General features: G+C 50.9%; 1 protein-coding gene across 1 annotated transcript in view; it reads right to left on the bottom strand.

Annotated features, from left to right (window-relative positions):
• LMNB2 (lamin B2) overlaps positions 1-1587 on the bottom strand; it is a 31042-nt gene extending 29455 nt beyond the window's left edge. Inside the window, exon 1 of the mRNA XM_017833691.1 lies at positions 1249-1587. Coding sequence (XP_017689180.1) covers positions 1249-1485 — 237 coding nt within the window. The 5' untranslated portion in view covers positions 1486-1587. The remainder of the gene's footprint in view (positions 1-1248) is intronic.
• Positions 1588-12988: the final 11401 nt, after the last annotated feature.

The raw sequence follows: 12988 nt of genomic DNA, 5'->3' as shown, positions 1-12988 counted from the left end.
CAACAGAGTTACGTTCTGCCTCTTTTATTTCAAATGAATACTCCTTTTAGTCTCCAGGGATCTACAGCATAGAAGTTCCTTGAACTAGATGTACTTATTCTGTTTACAGCATGATTTCACATGGGGCAAGCACAGTGATGTTTCACGTTTAGAAATATCTATTTTGAAAACCTAGATGTTACAATATATTATTAAGCGATACAAAGGGACTTCAAAGGTACTTCGGTCTTGGACGTACACTGATTGCGGATACACCAACCATTCCCCAAACGAGATATTATCATATCTGGTCCGTTTAAACTAACCTAATCTAAACCCTCCTCCCACCACCCTGAGCATCATTAAACCAGACTCTTAAAGGGCGAAAGAAGGAAAAGGAAAAAAAATTTAAAAAGCCTACACAGTGGCATAGCAATCCATCACACCCCAGCAGCTACAGCACGGGCTGTTTTGTTTACTGACAGGCTTTCCAAAGCAGTGCAACTTCAGCTCAGCGGTGGGACCCCGCACTCGCTGAGGGGGTTTGGGCTGGCACAGGATGGGTGGGACTGTCCCCAGTGTGTCACCGACCGCCCTCAGTGTGTCACCTACTACATCCTTCCTCCACAGGGGAACGACAGTCCTGGGGGGAAGCGGACACCACAGAATAGGGAAACGCAGAGCATGGCTTCGGAAAAAGGATCATTTGAGTTTTGCCTCCGAAATCGCAGGAAGCAAATCAGAGCCGTTTACAAGGATTGGATTCCGACCGTTTGGGGGGGGTGGTTCTGTGAAAGATTTCCTCCGGTGAGAGGCAAAGTCAGCCTAAACGCTTTCAAATCTCCCATCCCACCGCGTCAGTCGTCAGGACAGGACACCCAGCACCGCGGTGCCGGGGCGGGACGCGCGTGCTGGTTACGGGGCACCCGAGGGCTCGCACCGACCGCGGCGCCGGCCAGGCCCCGCCCGCCGCAGCCCCGCTCCCGCCACCGAATCCCGGCTTGAGCCGCCTCGAACGTGCCCCTCGGCCCAACACCGCGGTCCAAGAGGCCCCGGCGGCCCCGAGGGCCCGCGCGGGCAGGAGCTGTGTCCGCAGAGCCGCCGCTCCCCGCCCGGCGGGACGCGCATGGCGCGGCGGCCGCAGGAGGAGCCGCCACAGCGCGCCCCGCGCCGCGGGCGGGAACGGCGGGAACGGCCAGGGCCGCGGACCTGCCCCGGCACGGAGCGCCCCAGGGGCCACCGCTGCTTGCCCCGCACCCCCTACCGTACCTCCCGGGTGGTGACCTCCTCCTTCTCCGAGATCTTCAGCAGCAGCCGGTCGTTTTCCAGCTCCAGCGCCCGCACACGGTCGATGTAAACGGCCAGGCGGTCATTGAGCTGCCGCAGCTCCTCCTTCTCCTGCAGCCGGGAGATGCGGGTCGGCGACAGCGGGGTCCCGCCGGGGGTGCCGCGGCTCGGGGTGCCTGACATGGCGCTGGGCTGGCGGGCGGGCGGGCGGCAGCTCATTCAATCCCGCCGCACCGGGGGAGGGAGCGCTAAGATGGCGGGCGGGCGGCCCCTCCCGCCGCGGCGCCGCCTGGGACATGCAGTCTCGGCGCCAAGATGGCCGCGGGGCTGCAGCCGCGCCCGCCATTTCGCGCCCGCTCGGCGGTGGCGGGGGTGGCTCCGGTCCTGCCTCAAGGACAGACCCGGGAGTGGGGCCGATCCTGAGGGGAAGAGGTTTTGGTGGCAATGCCGGGAGGGACCGGGACAACTGACAGGACAGGACTGAGCCTCGCCCGGCTCTGCTCCCGCTGGGGCCGGTGCCCGGGTCCGCCCGCGGGGCTCGGGCCTGTGGGGTGACGGGTTCCCTGACAGGCTGTGTTTGTGTGTTTTCACGGGGGTTCCCTAAAACATCGTCCACAGGCCCGTGTGGGCTGTGTGAGCTTGTCGTGCTTTGCTGTTGGCTCTGCACAGGTCAGCGACCGGCTGTGTGCTGAAATCGGGCGTGGAGAGTCTTGGAGAAAACACGGATCAGCATTTCCCAAGGGCGAGTTTTTAGGAGAGCTGAGCTGTCGGTTTCAGGAATTCAGGAACTTCTTCCTAAGTTTTACTGAGAGGGTGCAGTGCCTCCCGGTCTGGTCGTTCCAGAAGGAAGCTACCCTGAAATCCTTTTGCAGTCCCAGGGAATGCAGCCAAGCTCTGTACACGTTAAAACCCACTGAGAAGTTTTCCCATCCTAAAGATTTGGAGTAGTGTTTTTCCCCAAGACCCCAAATTCTGTCAGTTCTTGCACGTTAACTGGTAGAAACTGGATTACCATTCCCAAAGCTCTTCCTGCTCTTGGGCCTTTTAGCTACCAGGGAGGGCTGAGAAAAGGGAGATTTTTCTGCCTGAGAGGTACTAAAAACAGACTCGTCCATGTGGAGAGCAAAGAGAAAAAGTAAAATGAGCATGATGCAAAGGTGAGAGGACAGGTCTGGATACAGAAACAAGAAAGACAGCAAGAAAATACTGCACACCATGTGAAAAGAAACTTAGGAAGCCAGGGTGAAAAAGTAGGTGTTTGTCCTCAAAACAGAACTAAAACGATGCTCATGTTAGAGGATTTGAGGTTCTAATATCAAGTTCACCTCAAACTGAAAAACCTCAGAATAAATCCAGGAATTCTAGATGCTCAATACCCTTGTTGTCAAATAGCTGTAAGTCTCTCTTTACCCTAAAGATAAAGCATATCTTTAGGGTAAATCACAGGTTTTTCACCTGAATGCATTTATCTCAAAATGTGCATCCTGTACAAAAGGAGTCGTCCTGGCTCCTCTGCATACAGCAGAGTGCCTGTCCCCCCTCTCTGGGGACAGCACTGCCCCTTCACCTTCCGAGACCGAGGGCAGGGATTCCCACCCCAGCCTGCTGAGCCGCGGGTGTCAGTGGGTTACCCGGAGGGAGTTTATGAGGGAGCTGAAATGGAAGCGAGATTTTGGGTTTTCCTTCTCCCCCACCGCCTGCGAATCAAGACCATCGCTTTCAAGATTGCCAAGCTGCATCGCTGGATCCAGTGGCTGGTGACTGTATACGTTTCTTTCTCACTCTCATCTTTTCTTTTTCCTTACTCTCCCTTACTCTTATCCTGTCTTTCTCTCCCCTATGCATTTTCTCCCCCCCCCAAAGGTTATCTCTATGTCACATTGTTATATGACAACACCCAAACTGCTAGCATACCTGTTGATACAGAATTGTTAAAATAAACCTTACCAATATATGTTTTCAGACACCGATTATTCAGTGTCGTTTCACTCTAATCCACCCCAGGAGAATTATTGATAAGAACCTGGGTTACCCTCCTCCCCTTTTTCTGGGACAGGTCGTAACATTTTTGGCAGAGACCCTGCCCTTTCTGAAGGCATGTCCACAACCTCCCTGCGGGAGGGTCTCTGCTGGCAGGGGTCTGCCAGTGAGAGCTGAGGATATGATGTGCACCTTGGTGTGAAAATCAGCTTTCTGACAGAACTCGAGCTGCTTTTGGCAGCTTGAACTCAGCTGGAAGAGGAAGCGGCGACAAGAGACTACAAATCCCAGGGTGCTGCGGCCGCTGCTCGCGGGGAGCTCGGATCCTGCCCCATCCGCCCGCTGCTCTTTGTTGAGCCGCGCTCGGGGTTCGCAGTGAGAGCAGTGCGTGGTTTGAATTTTGGCGCCTGTCTCCGAACTGTAACCGCTGCTGGGCCGGCTCCAGGCCCAGCCCCTGTCCCTGCCCCAGCTCCTGCCCCCGCGCAGGCCGGATCGTCTCTTAGCAGCGCCGTCTTCCCCCGGGCAAACAACAAGAGAAAAAAAAATGCCTCTGAGCATCAAGCCGTGCACTTAGAGTGAACTTTTCCCGTCTTTAGTGTTCGATTTCCAACACCAACAAATTCGTGGAAGACCAGCTATAAACTTTGGTTGTGTTGAGCCAGAAAAAAAATATTTTAGGAATGGTGAAAGCTTCTGTATAAGCATTTTTGGGTTAGGTCATTTCTTCTCTTGTGATTTGATGTGATGCTCTGTACATCTGTCATATTTTAGAAATTCTTTAAACCTTTTGCCGAATTTTGATTGATAATGTAATCCAGATGTAAATCCCCTTTGTTCATGAAGTTTAGCCCAAGCTCTCCCATTGTTTTGTCTGTCAGATTTTGTAGGTAATGGCTTAGAAACTTTGAATGTTTCAAGAGTTAGTGTGGTTTGGGTTTGTTTGGGGTTTTTTTTGCCTTCTAATTTTACTGGGTATTTTCATAGTGCTGCTTTTTACTGTGTTGAAGTAAAATATTTTTTTCCAAAATATACGTCCTGAAATATGCCTCAATAATAATACCTGATTTTTTCCCTATACTTTCTAGAAAGTCCCTTTCTTTAGCAGTAACCAGAACACTTGCACACTTTCATCCTTGATGCCAGTTTCCCCTCCTTGCTACCTGAACATGTATGTTCACTTTTCCTATCTCTGCTAAAAAGAAGAGAAGGTTTTGAGGGTGAGATGGGGAGAAGAAGCATCAGGGAAGAAAGGGAAGTGCAAAAGCTGAGAGCCCACTCACCAGCTGTGTTTTCCAGGGAGTGCAGCACATGCTTTAGTTGTGGAATTGGCATCTGTTCAAATACTGGTCCTCTTGGATGCCTCCTATGACAGGGATTTAATATTGGACCAGGGTCAGTGTGGTTACTCATCTTTCAATATTTAGCAATTAGTTTTTCATCAAAACCCTCGAGAGTTCTTTGCTGCCCAAAACAATTTTATTTACAATAAACTCCTTCTGCTTTGACCACTTGGAATGGATTTGTTATCACGAGACACAGTAATTTAGTGTTTGACAAAGGGACGACATAGGGATGTGTCAACCCTACCTGGCTGGGGGAGCAGAGGGCTGTGGCAATCCCTGGGGCTGCTTTACTGGGCATTCAGATTGGGAACCTGTTCAGGGCACATGAGGCTCCTGCCTCACCCACTCTCCCAGGTTTTCCTGTTGTGGAAAGTGGAGCAGAGGAGGAGGCTGGTGCAGGTACAGGTCCCACCCTGATCCAAAGTCAGGAACTTGGAAGAGCCCTGGCTCAGTATTGAAGCTCTAGCTCAAAGGCACTTGCAACATATCTAACTGCCTGGGTAGGTTAAGAATAAATTTTTGGGATGTCAGACAGAGACATCAGAGACAGGCTCTGTCTAGCACTGGAGTGCTTCTCTCATCAGGTGAATGAAGAAATTGCTTCCAGTATGTAAAAGACAAAGGAAAACCTTGTGCATCCTTTCATGCAGAGCACCTTCTCACTCGTTGACAAGTTTCCTGTACATTTGGGTGTAACTAGTTTCCTGATGCTATCTGGGATTTCATAATGACTCTGGGATTTCATAATGACTCTGGGATTTCATAATGACACTTTCACAGATCTGGGGATACAGGATTTCCATTGGTATTTCTTACCTCAGCTGCTTTGGTTTATCAGCAGCTGCTGCCATGCCCTCCCCCTTCTCATTCTACATTTTATATTTGTATGTCTTTAATAGCAGGATTATTTCTGTCTTTTCTGTAGCTGTCTAACTCTCCCCTCGTGTTCCTCCCCTCACTCGGAACAGCCAGACAATGTTTAATTGATTGTCTCAGATATTGTCATTACTTTCAGGAAGGGGCAAGGATTGCCTCAGAACATTTTCTTATCAGTCTGAACTCAAACTAGCCTCAGCATTACTGCTCAAAAAAATTGCTAGCAATGACTGCAAGTCTGGGAGAAGCACTCATACCTCACCTCAGAGTTCTCCAGAATTTCATCTTTCATTGAATAAAGTTGCTTCCAGCAATGTCAGAGCAGAAAGCACCAAAGCAAGTAGAGAAAATGAACAGTATGCCATGAGTCATGGATGAAACCTTCCTCATCCACTACAACAAAGTTTGCTGAGACGTAAAAAAGAGCAAAGAGGAACAAGGTGCACAGTTGTGGGGTTAAAGCAAACAGCAGACTGTCTGTAGGACAAGGATTTTTTTCAAGACAAGACACCATGCTGTAGAGGGTGTATTTATCTCTGATTCCAGCACATAATGTTTTGCAGGAACTTTGAACAATAATAATCTTTTGCTACAGCATTTACCTCCTTATCAAGGCGGAAGTCAAGTTATATTACACTGGGGGAAGTATTAACCAGGTCTGGATGGAGAGAATTCCAGTCTGTACTTGGGATTGTTCACTCCTTTGTGGCAGGAAGGTGAGGGGTGGCCCTTTAGACTCTTGTACCAAAAGAAATGAGAATTAACTTCAAAATATATCTCATATATTCCCCCCATCACAACAGAAAAGTGGCAAAGGAACACGCTGGGGGCTCCCAGCTTTTCACAGTTCCACTTTGTCATTTGTCCTCAGAGTGATTTGCTTATAATAGCACCTACTAAAACCAGCCCCGTCTGTCACACGGGAGCGACACGGAGGTTTCCTGCAGTTCAGCTCCTTCACAGCCTTCCCCGGGGGGCGCGGAGGACGCGTCGGGTGTGATACCCCAGCCTCCGGGGGAGCATCAGCTGCCGAGTCTCACCCTCACTGGCTCCCCAGAGTTCAGGAATTCTTCCAAAGTAACAGGAGGACAGGTTTCTTGGCACTGAAATGCTGTGAAAGCACCACTGAAAACAGATGAGCTGGCCAGGTAGGAAAAATATCCCGCTTTCCTCCCCGTCAGGCTGTGGCAGCCTTTGGAGCCGGGGCCGCGGGCGTTCCAGTGCAGAGCAGCTGCTGTTTGGAGCGGTCAACAGAAAGATTACTCTAAATCAAGGAAGGGATTATCATATCACCTTTAATGAAATATTGGGCCAATAGTCTCTAACACTGTGGGCTTTGCCTTTCAGAGCTGGATTTTATTGTAGTTGTACTTTCAGTGGTCCAGAGATAGAAGTGTCCTCTGCAGCCTGCCAGGGTTCTCAGCACTCCGTGGAGTTCGGGCTCCCTCGTAGCACATGCAAGCCCCGAATCTTTTCGACATTTGGCAGCTTGGAGAGCACAGTGGAGGAGGGTGGGGGCTGGCTCTGAATGAGGTTCCTCCGAGTTCACAAAGCACGCTTTATCAGCCAGGAGCAATCCCAGCGCTGCTCCAAGAATCACTGAGATCATTGCTGCGCCGCTGGAGCTGTGGGATGGGAGCAGTCAGTGCTCACGCCCCTGCACTGTTACATAAAACCTGGCACTGATCTCCGCACCAACGACAACAAATCCGGGGTTTTTTTCAAAACAACCATTTGGCGCCTAATTTTCAAATCCGCAGCCCAACTGCAGCTGGCTGGGTGCCCAGTCACCATAGAGCTATTTACATATTTTCCTCCAGCAGCTGCAGTAACCTGTTCCGTTCCTCGTGTCTGGCCAGGCTGGCTCAGCCTTTTTCACGGTCTCGCTGGAGAGAATGATTTCAATATTACGCTGCTGAACAAACAAACAAACCAGCTCCCAGTGTGTTGGGAGCTCAGTTTTTAGTAAAGAAAGGTCAAAGCAGAAACCTTTGTCTCCCCTTTGAAAGAAATATCTACTTATTCCGTCGTGCACTGTAATCTCAGAAATGCTGCATGCATCAGGAGCACTGATTCTTTAAGCCAGAGCTTCTGTCAAAGGTGAAGTTCACTGAGTAAACATGTGAGAGGGGAGAAGACAAGCCTAGGGAGATAAGAAAGTCTGTGCATGGGATCAGTCTCTCTTGGACATATTACATGATTAATCAAGGAGATGAAAGGAATCCTTTCTGCAGCTCCAAAGTATGCTCTGCCCAAGATCTCAAAGTCTTTTACAAAGGATAATTCTTAAAGCTTTATGATGGTCTTGCACCAAAATTAAGATGACCATGAAGATTAATCAGTTAATGTCCGTATGTCTTGAGCTTGATGGAGTAGCTCTGTGAATCTGGCTTTAATGTCACAGGATCATAGAATTCCAAAATGGTTTGGGTTTGAAGGGACCTTAAATCTCATTTCATTCCACCCCTGCCATGGGCAGGGACACCTTCCACCAGCCCAGGTTGCTCCAAGTCCCGTCCAACCTGGCCTTGGACACTTCCATGGATGAGACAGCCACAGCTTCTCTGGGCAACCTGTGCCAGGGCCTCCCCACCCTCACAGGGGAGAATTTCTTCCCAATATCCCATCTAACCCTGCCCCCTGGCAGTGGGAAGCCATTCCCCCTTGTCCTGTCCCTCCAGGTCCTTGTCCAAAGTCCCTCCCCAGGTCTCTTGGAGCCCCTTTAGGTACCTGTCAATGCATCTGTCTCATTGGAAAACATTTTTCCAGTCCACAGCTGGTGACAACAGTGAAGTGCTGGAGCACTGCCTCAGTTAACACTTGTTTGGAGCTGTATGTCCTTGAGAAGAGGAACAGCCCTGACTAACCATGAACCTACAACAGGAAGCCATTTGCTGTCTTGTGTTGGTAGTCAGGAGAGACCCTGCCCTACCCCACTCTCCTGCAGCCTGTGCTCTGTACTGAATTTTGAAGGCCAGAAGCATCACATCACTTCTTTCTCTACCACTGTGGGTGCATGTGGGTGGGCAGGTGCAATAATCAGATGTTTTGGGCAGCCATGAAAAAAGAGATTTGCTTGGATGGAGTAAATGGGCAGGAGCTGCAGCAAATGAGAAGCTTTTGGTTGATGGAGGTATTTGCAGGCTTCCTCTGCACTGCTAAACCCCAGTTCTGGGTATGAGAATAGCATAGCTCTAGAGGATTTAATTTGGTTTACAGTGTCTGCAGAAATCTTGCACGTACAAGGAGAACCAGCTGCAGCTTGGCCCTGTGTTGTGTGGTGTGTCAGACTGGCATAACTGTGTCCTGCCAAGACTGGGGCCATTGTGCAGGGGGCTGAAGAGATGTCCTTGCTCGGTGGGTAATCTGCCCAAGTGCAGGAATTTAAGGCTGGGCCTGCTCTGACTGAACCCCTGAGCTTCTTCAAGTGCAAAAAGTTACATATAACCACGTGGAATCCAGAAAAATAATTGCTGGTTTCAAAGCGTTGATCATCCCAATCCGCAGAGAACTAACAAGTGACGTGGATTCACTGTCTGACAGTTCTTCCAGTGAACCAAGGAGACCAGGCCAGTTCTCCCTCAGTACATCAGGAGAGATTGCCTCAGTTTGCCAGCACAGTGTCTGCCTCTGTTGCTCCCAGCAGTGTGGACAGGTCTATGATACTCCCATAGGAAATGATTCAGGACATTTTCCATCTCTGGGGCTTTACACCATTAATGGAGATGATCCCCAGTCCAGTGCATGTGTGTGCAACCCCTGTGACACACGTGGCTGTGTCCTTAATCCCTGCTTGAGGTCTAGCACCCATTTGGTGCTTGTCTTGGAGAGTGGTCTACCTGAAAACACCGTTCTGATGTGTGAGACCCAGACTCAGCTTTAACCAGTGGGATTAATCTGGTATTTGCTGGATAAAAAAGAAGCAGTTGATAAACTGTGATGCAGCTGTTGCTGGGTTTGCATTTTTATGACATGTTTGGAGCAGGAGGTCAGCGAGTGCCGGGAAACTGCAGGCACCTAAATGGCCTCAGGATGGAGAAAGGCAGAGAGGCTGTTTGGGGGTTGCATGGTCAGCTTTTACTGACAATTTAATTCAAAAAGCAATAAGGAGTTAAGTCAGTGATGCATCCATGTGGGGAACACCACGTGCGTGGTGGATGTCGCATGGATGGGCCTCCATTGCAGGAGTCAGAGTGCCAATGGTTGGAACCGTGCCTCCTCTCTTTTGTGCCAGTGTTGTGCTGGTCTGAACTGGTCTGGAGAGGCAGAAGCTCAGATCTGTGCAAGCCTGTCACGTCTGCACGTTGCAGAACATAAATCACTGCTTGCCCTCTCTACCCCTGCTAAGCAAATACATTTGGATGATCACTCAGTGGTTGTGGTTCAGTGGCCACCCCACCCAGTGGCAGGGGTTGGGTCTGGAGGACTGGCCTGAGGCCAGCAGGAAGAATACCTGTGTTCACCACCTCAAATACCTCCACCCTACACCTGGCAAGGAGCTCAGAGTCCTCCCAGTGTAGTGCCTAGAGGTGCTCAGCCAACCTCAGGACGTCTTTGACTTCGTAACCAGGACTCCCAGAAGGAGGAAATCCTGTGTGAAGAATCCACACTTCTAAGGGCCACCCATGGGCACTGTCACTGCTGAGCCCTTTGCCTTTGCTCTGTCTTTACACAAATCTCTTGAATTCCCCACCCTGCACATTTCTCCTTTGGTGTCAACAACAGGCAGCACCCCGGCCACACCAACCAATTCTTGACCAATTTTCCTGTTTGTTCTTGTCAAAAATACCTTCTTATGTAAAAGAAATAGCAACATTTGCTTTCTACAGGGCTCTGCTGTTGGGATGTATACAAGGAAGGACTGACACCTCCTTGGAAGGTGGATACTCACGTTACTCCATTCCCAGGAAAGAGTCTTGCAGGGTTGTCCCTGCCATCCTTGGCCTGTTGGTGGGTCTTCTCCTGAATAAACTCACTTTAAGAAGGACCTCCCATTTGCAGTTCCCTCATCTTCCTCAACCCTTGCATCATTCTTGCTGCTTTTCTGGCTTCCTTTGGCCTGAAGACCTGAGTGAGCAGTGGTCACTTCCTGCCCTGCAGCAGGTCACAGGTATGGCCCAGACTCTGCAGGTGTCCATAGCCTCCAAGGATAAAGCATGGGCAGGTAATCTATCCATGCAAGCAAGGAGTGGGAAATGTTAGAGCTCTAAGCCTTTGCTAAACATGCTGTGTCATGAGATCAGTCATGCAAAAATGCTTTGTAGCTGCCTGGTGGCACATGGTGCAAGCAGAGAGCACAGCCCAGAGAACCAGCTCACACACAGCTGCTCCTCTGGAACAGTGTCACTGGAGAATGAAGGGGAGCCTCTGTGCTGGGGAGCTCTTCTTGCCTCCACCGTGGCTGCTCAGAGCTCCCTTGGGGTGGGTACGAGACGTGCCATTGCTCAGTGGGACCTGGTCTGGGCAGGCAGTGTCCAAGCACAGATAGTGCCAGTGTGCTTCTCTTATCAGAAGCACTGGGGCTGCTCAGGGAAATGGGCACAAGTCACCTTGGGGCTGCAGGAAAGTTTGTGCCAGGATGGCAGGATCCTTCACAGGCACTCTGCCTCTGCAGATGTGCCTCCTTCCCCTGCAGCACCTGCCTGCACAGGGCACAGTGGTTCACAGCAATCGTCCCCTTCGCTCGCTGTGACTGCTGCCCATGTCCTTGTCTGTGCTAGAGTGAGCACCTCACCCCACCTCACCCCACCTTCCCCTCCTAGCCCCCCTTCATGGCCAGGTCCCCCACTGGCTCGTGCTGGCAGCCCCTTCTCCTGTGCCCTGTTCGTGCACAGCCCAGAGCTGCACCCTGGGCCTGGAGGAGCTGCTTCCTGGGGCCCAGAGCAGCATGTGCAGGTCAGGGAGAGCCATGGAGGGCCAAGCACACAATGAGCTGGAAATGAGGGACAGCTCCAAACCTCCATCTGAACCTTGAGGTCCCCACAGGCTCCACTGAGATGCCAGTCTGGGCTCCTTCTTCTCTCTGGAAGCTCCTTATGGCTGGGACAGCCCAAGACCCCCCTGGCACAGTGACAATTGGGTGGAGCTCATCCAGCCTCCTGGCACTGCCCAAAGGGGCAACATCCCCTTGCTGCCCCAGCCATACCATCCAGCCTGCTCCCCATCCTGGCAGTGCCAGACTCTCAACTGGCCCACCAAGGGACTGAGGGCATCATCCCCACGGAAGCCATTCCTATCTACATGTCATCCAGCCACTGCAAAGCATTGGCCACCTTGTAAAAGGCAGCAGGAACACAAACGGGACTTGCATTTGTCCAAAGTGGCTGTTTCTCAGGGAAATCTGTGAGGCTATAAATGATCTTTCCCACCTGGTAAGGGTGAAACCTTTCCACCCCCAGCAGGAGCAGCAAGGGGGAGAGGTGAGTGTCACCATGGTCCCACTGCACCGTGTGAGCCCTGGTACAGCAGCTGCAGGGGAAACTGAGGTCCCCTCTGTGTGGATCCCTGTTAGAAGGCAGGACATTTGCTTCTGAATGACAGAAACAGAGGTTGTTGACCCAAGGATATCCTTTTCATTTGGAAGTAATGAGCAACTTACACGGAAGGCCAAAGCTGAGGCACCCATAACTGTAGTACAAAATTAAGGCATTCCACTGCATGGCAGCAGTGGGGAGGCTTTTAGCCCAGGCTGTAAAATCAAAGTGTTGTAAAGGCCCAGTGCAGCCTCAGAAAGGTTAAATCCCTTCCTTCAGCAGATGGGATCAGCCTGCCTGGACTGACAGCTGCAGATGGTTCCTCTGCTCAGGCAGAGGCAGTTGGACAGGCCAGGTGCTCAGAAACCATCGTTCAGCAAAGGCTCCGAGGAACAGGCAAGGGTTGTTTTCCAGCTTTTCCTGGAGCAGCTGGACTCGGAAACAGTTGCTGATCTGTAGCAGCATGGGTGACAGCTTTAGCAGTGCACCAGTGCTATAAAAGAAGCCTTTGCACGAAACAGAACATCAGAAATACAGGTAGCCTTCCCTGTTCATGGGTGTTATACACAGTGATCAGGGAGCTGCTGCAGAGGCAGCTGCTTTTCCCCTTGCAGGAGGGCAGTTTCCTGGATCCTCTGTGTGTGTCTGTGTGTCCATGCACACGCGCTGCTCCAGAGGGGAGACCACAGCTTGAATGGAGCAGCTGGTGCCCTTGCTTGTGCAGTGTAGAAGGAGGATTTAGCCTGCTGTTTTCTCTCTTGGCTTTGGTGGTAGAGGCTGTTGGTTTCTGATTTTGCTGTGAAAAGTCTTGAAAGTCACCAAATACTTCTGGGGGGTATTGTCTGGATCCCAGTTCACTTAACTAAGAACGGTATTTTCTTTAAAGTCAGGTTCAAACTACTTCACCTGGAAGACCCAAGGGCCAGAGTGAAAACTGTCCTGTGATGTGCAGAGCAGTGTTTTGTTTAAAAATGTGCTTGAACCTAACTAATAAACCACCACCAAAGACACTGGTTAGAATCTCTGATTGCCTTAAAGCAGGGCTTAAAA

The sequence above is a fragment of the Lepidothrix coronata genome, unplaced genomic scaffold, assembly GCF_001604755.1.
Source record: "Lepidothrix coronata isolate B3197 unplaced genomic scaffold, Lepidothrix_coronata-1.0 Scaffold219, whole genome shotgun sequence".
Taxonomy (NCBI): domain Eukaryota; kingdom Metazoa; phylum Chordata; class Aves; order Passeriformes; family Pipridae; genus Lepidothrix; species Lepidothrix coronata.
This window is presented reverse-complemented; position numbering and strand designations above follow the sequence as displayed.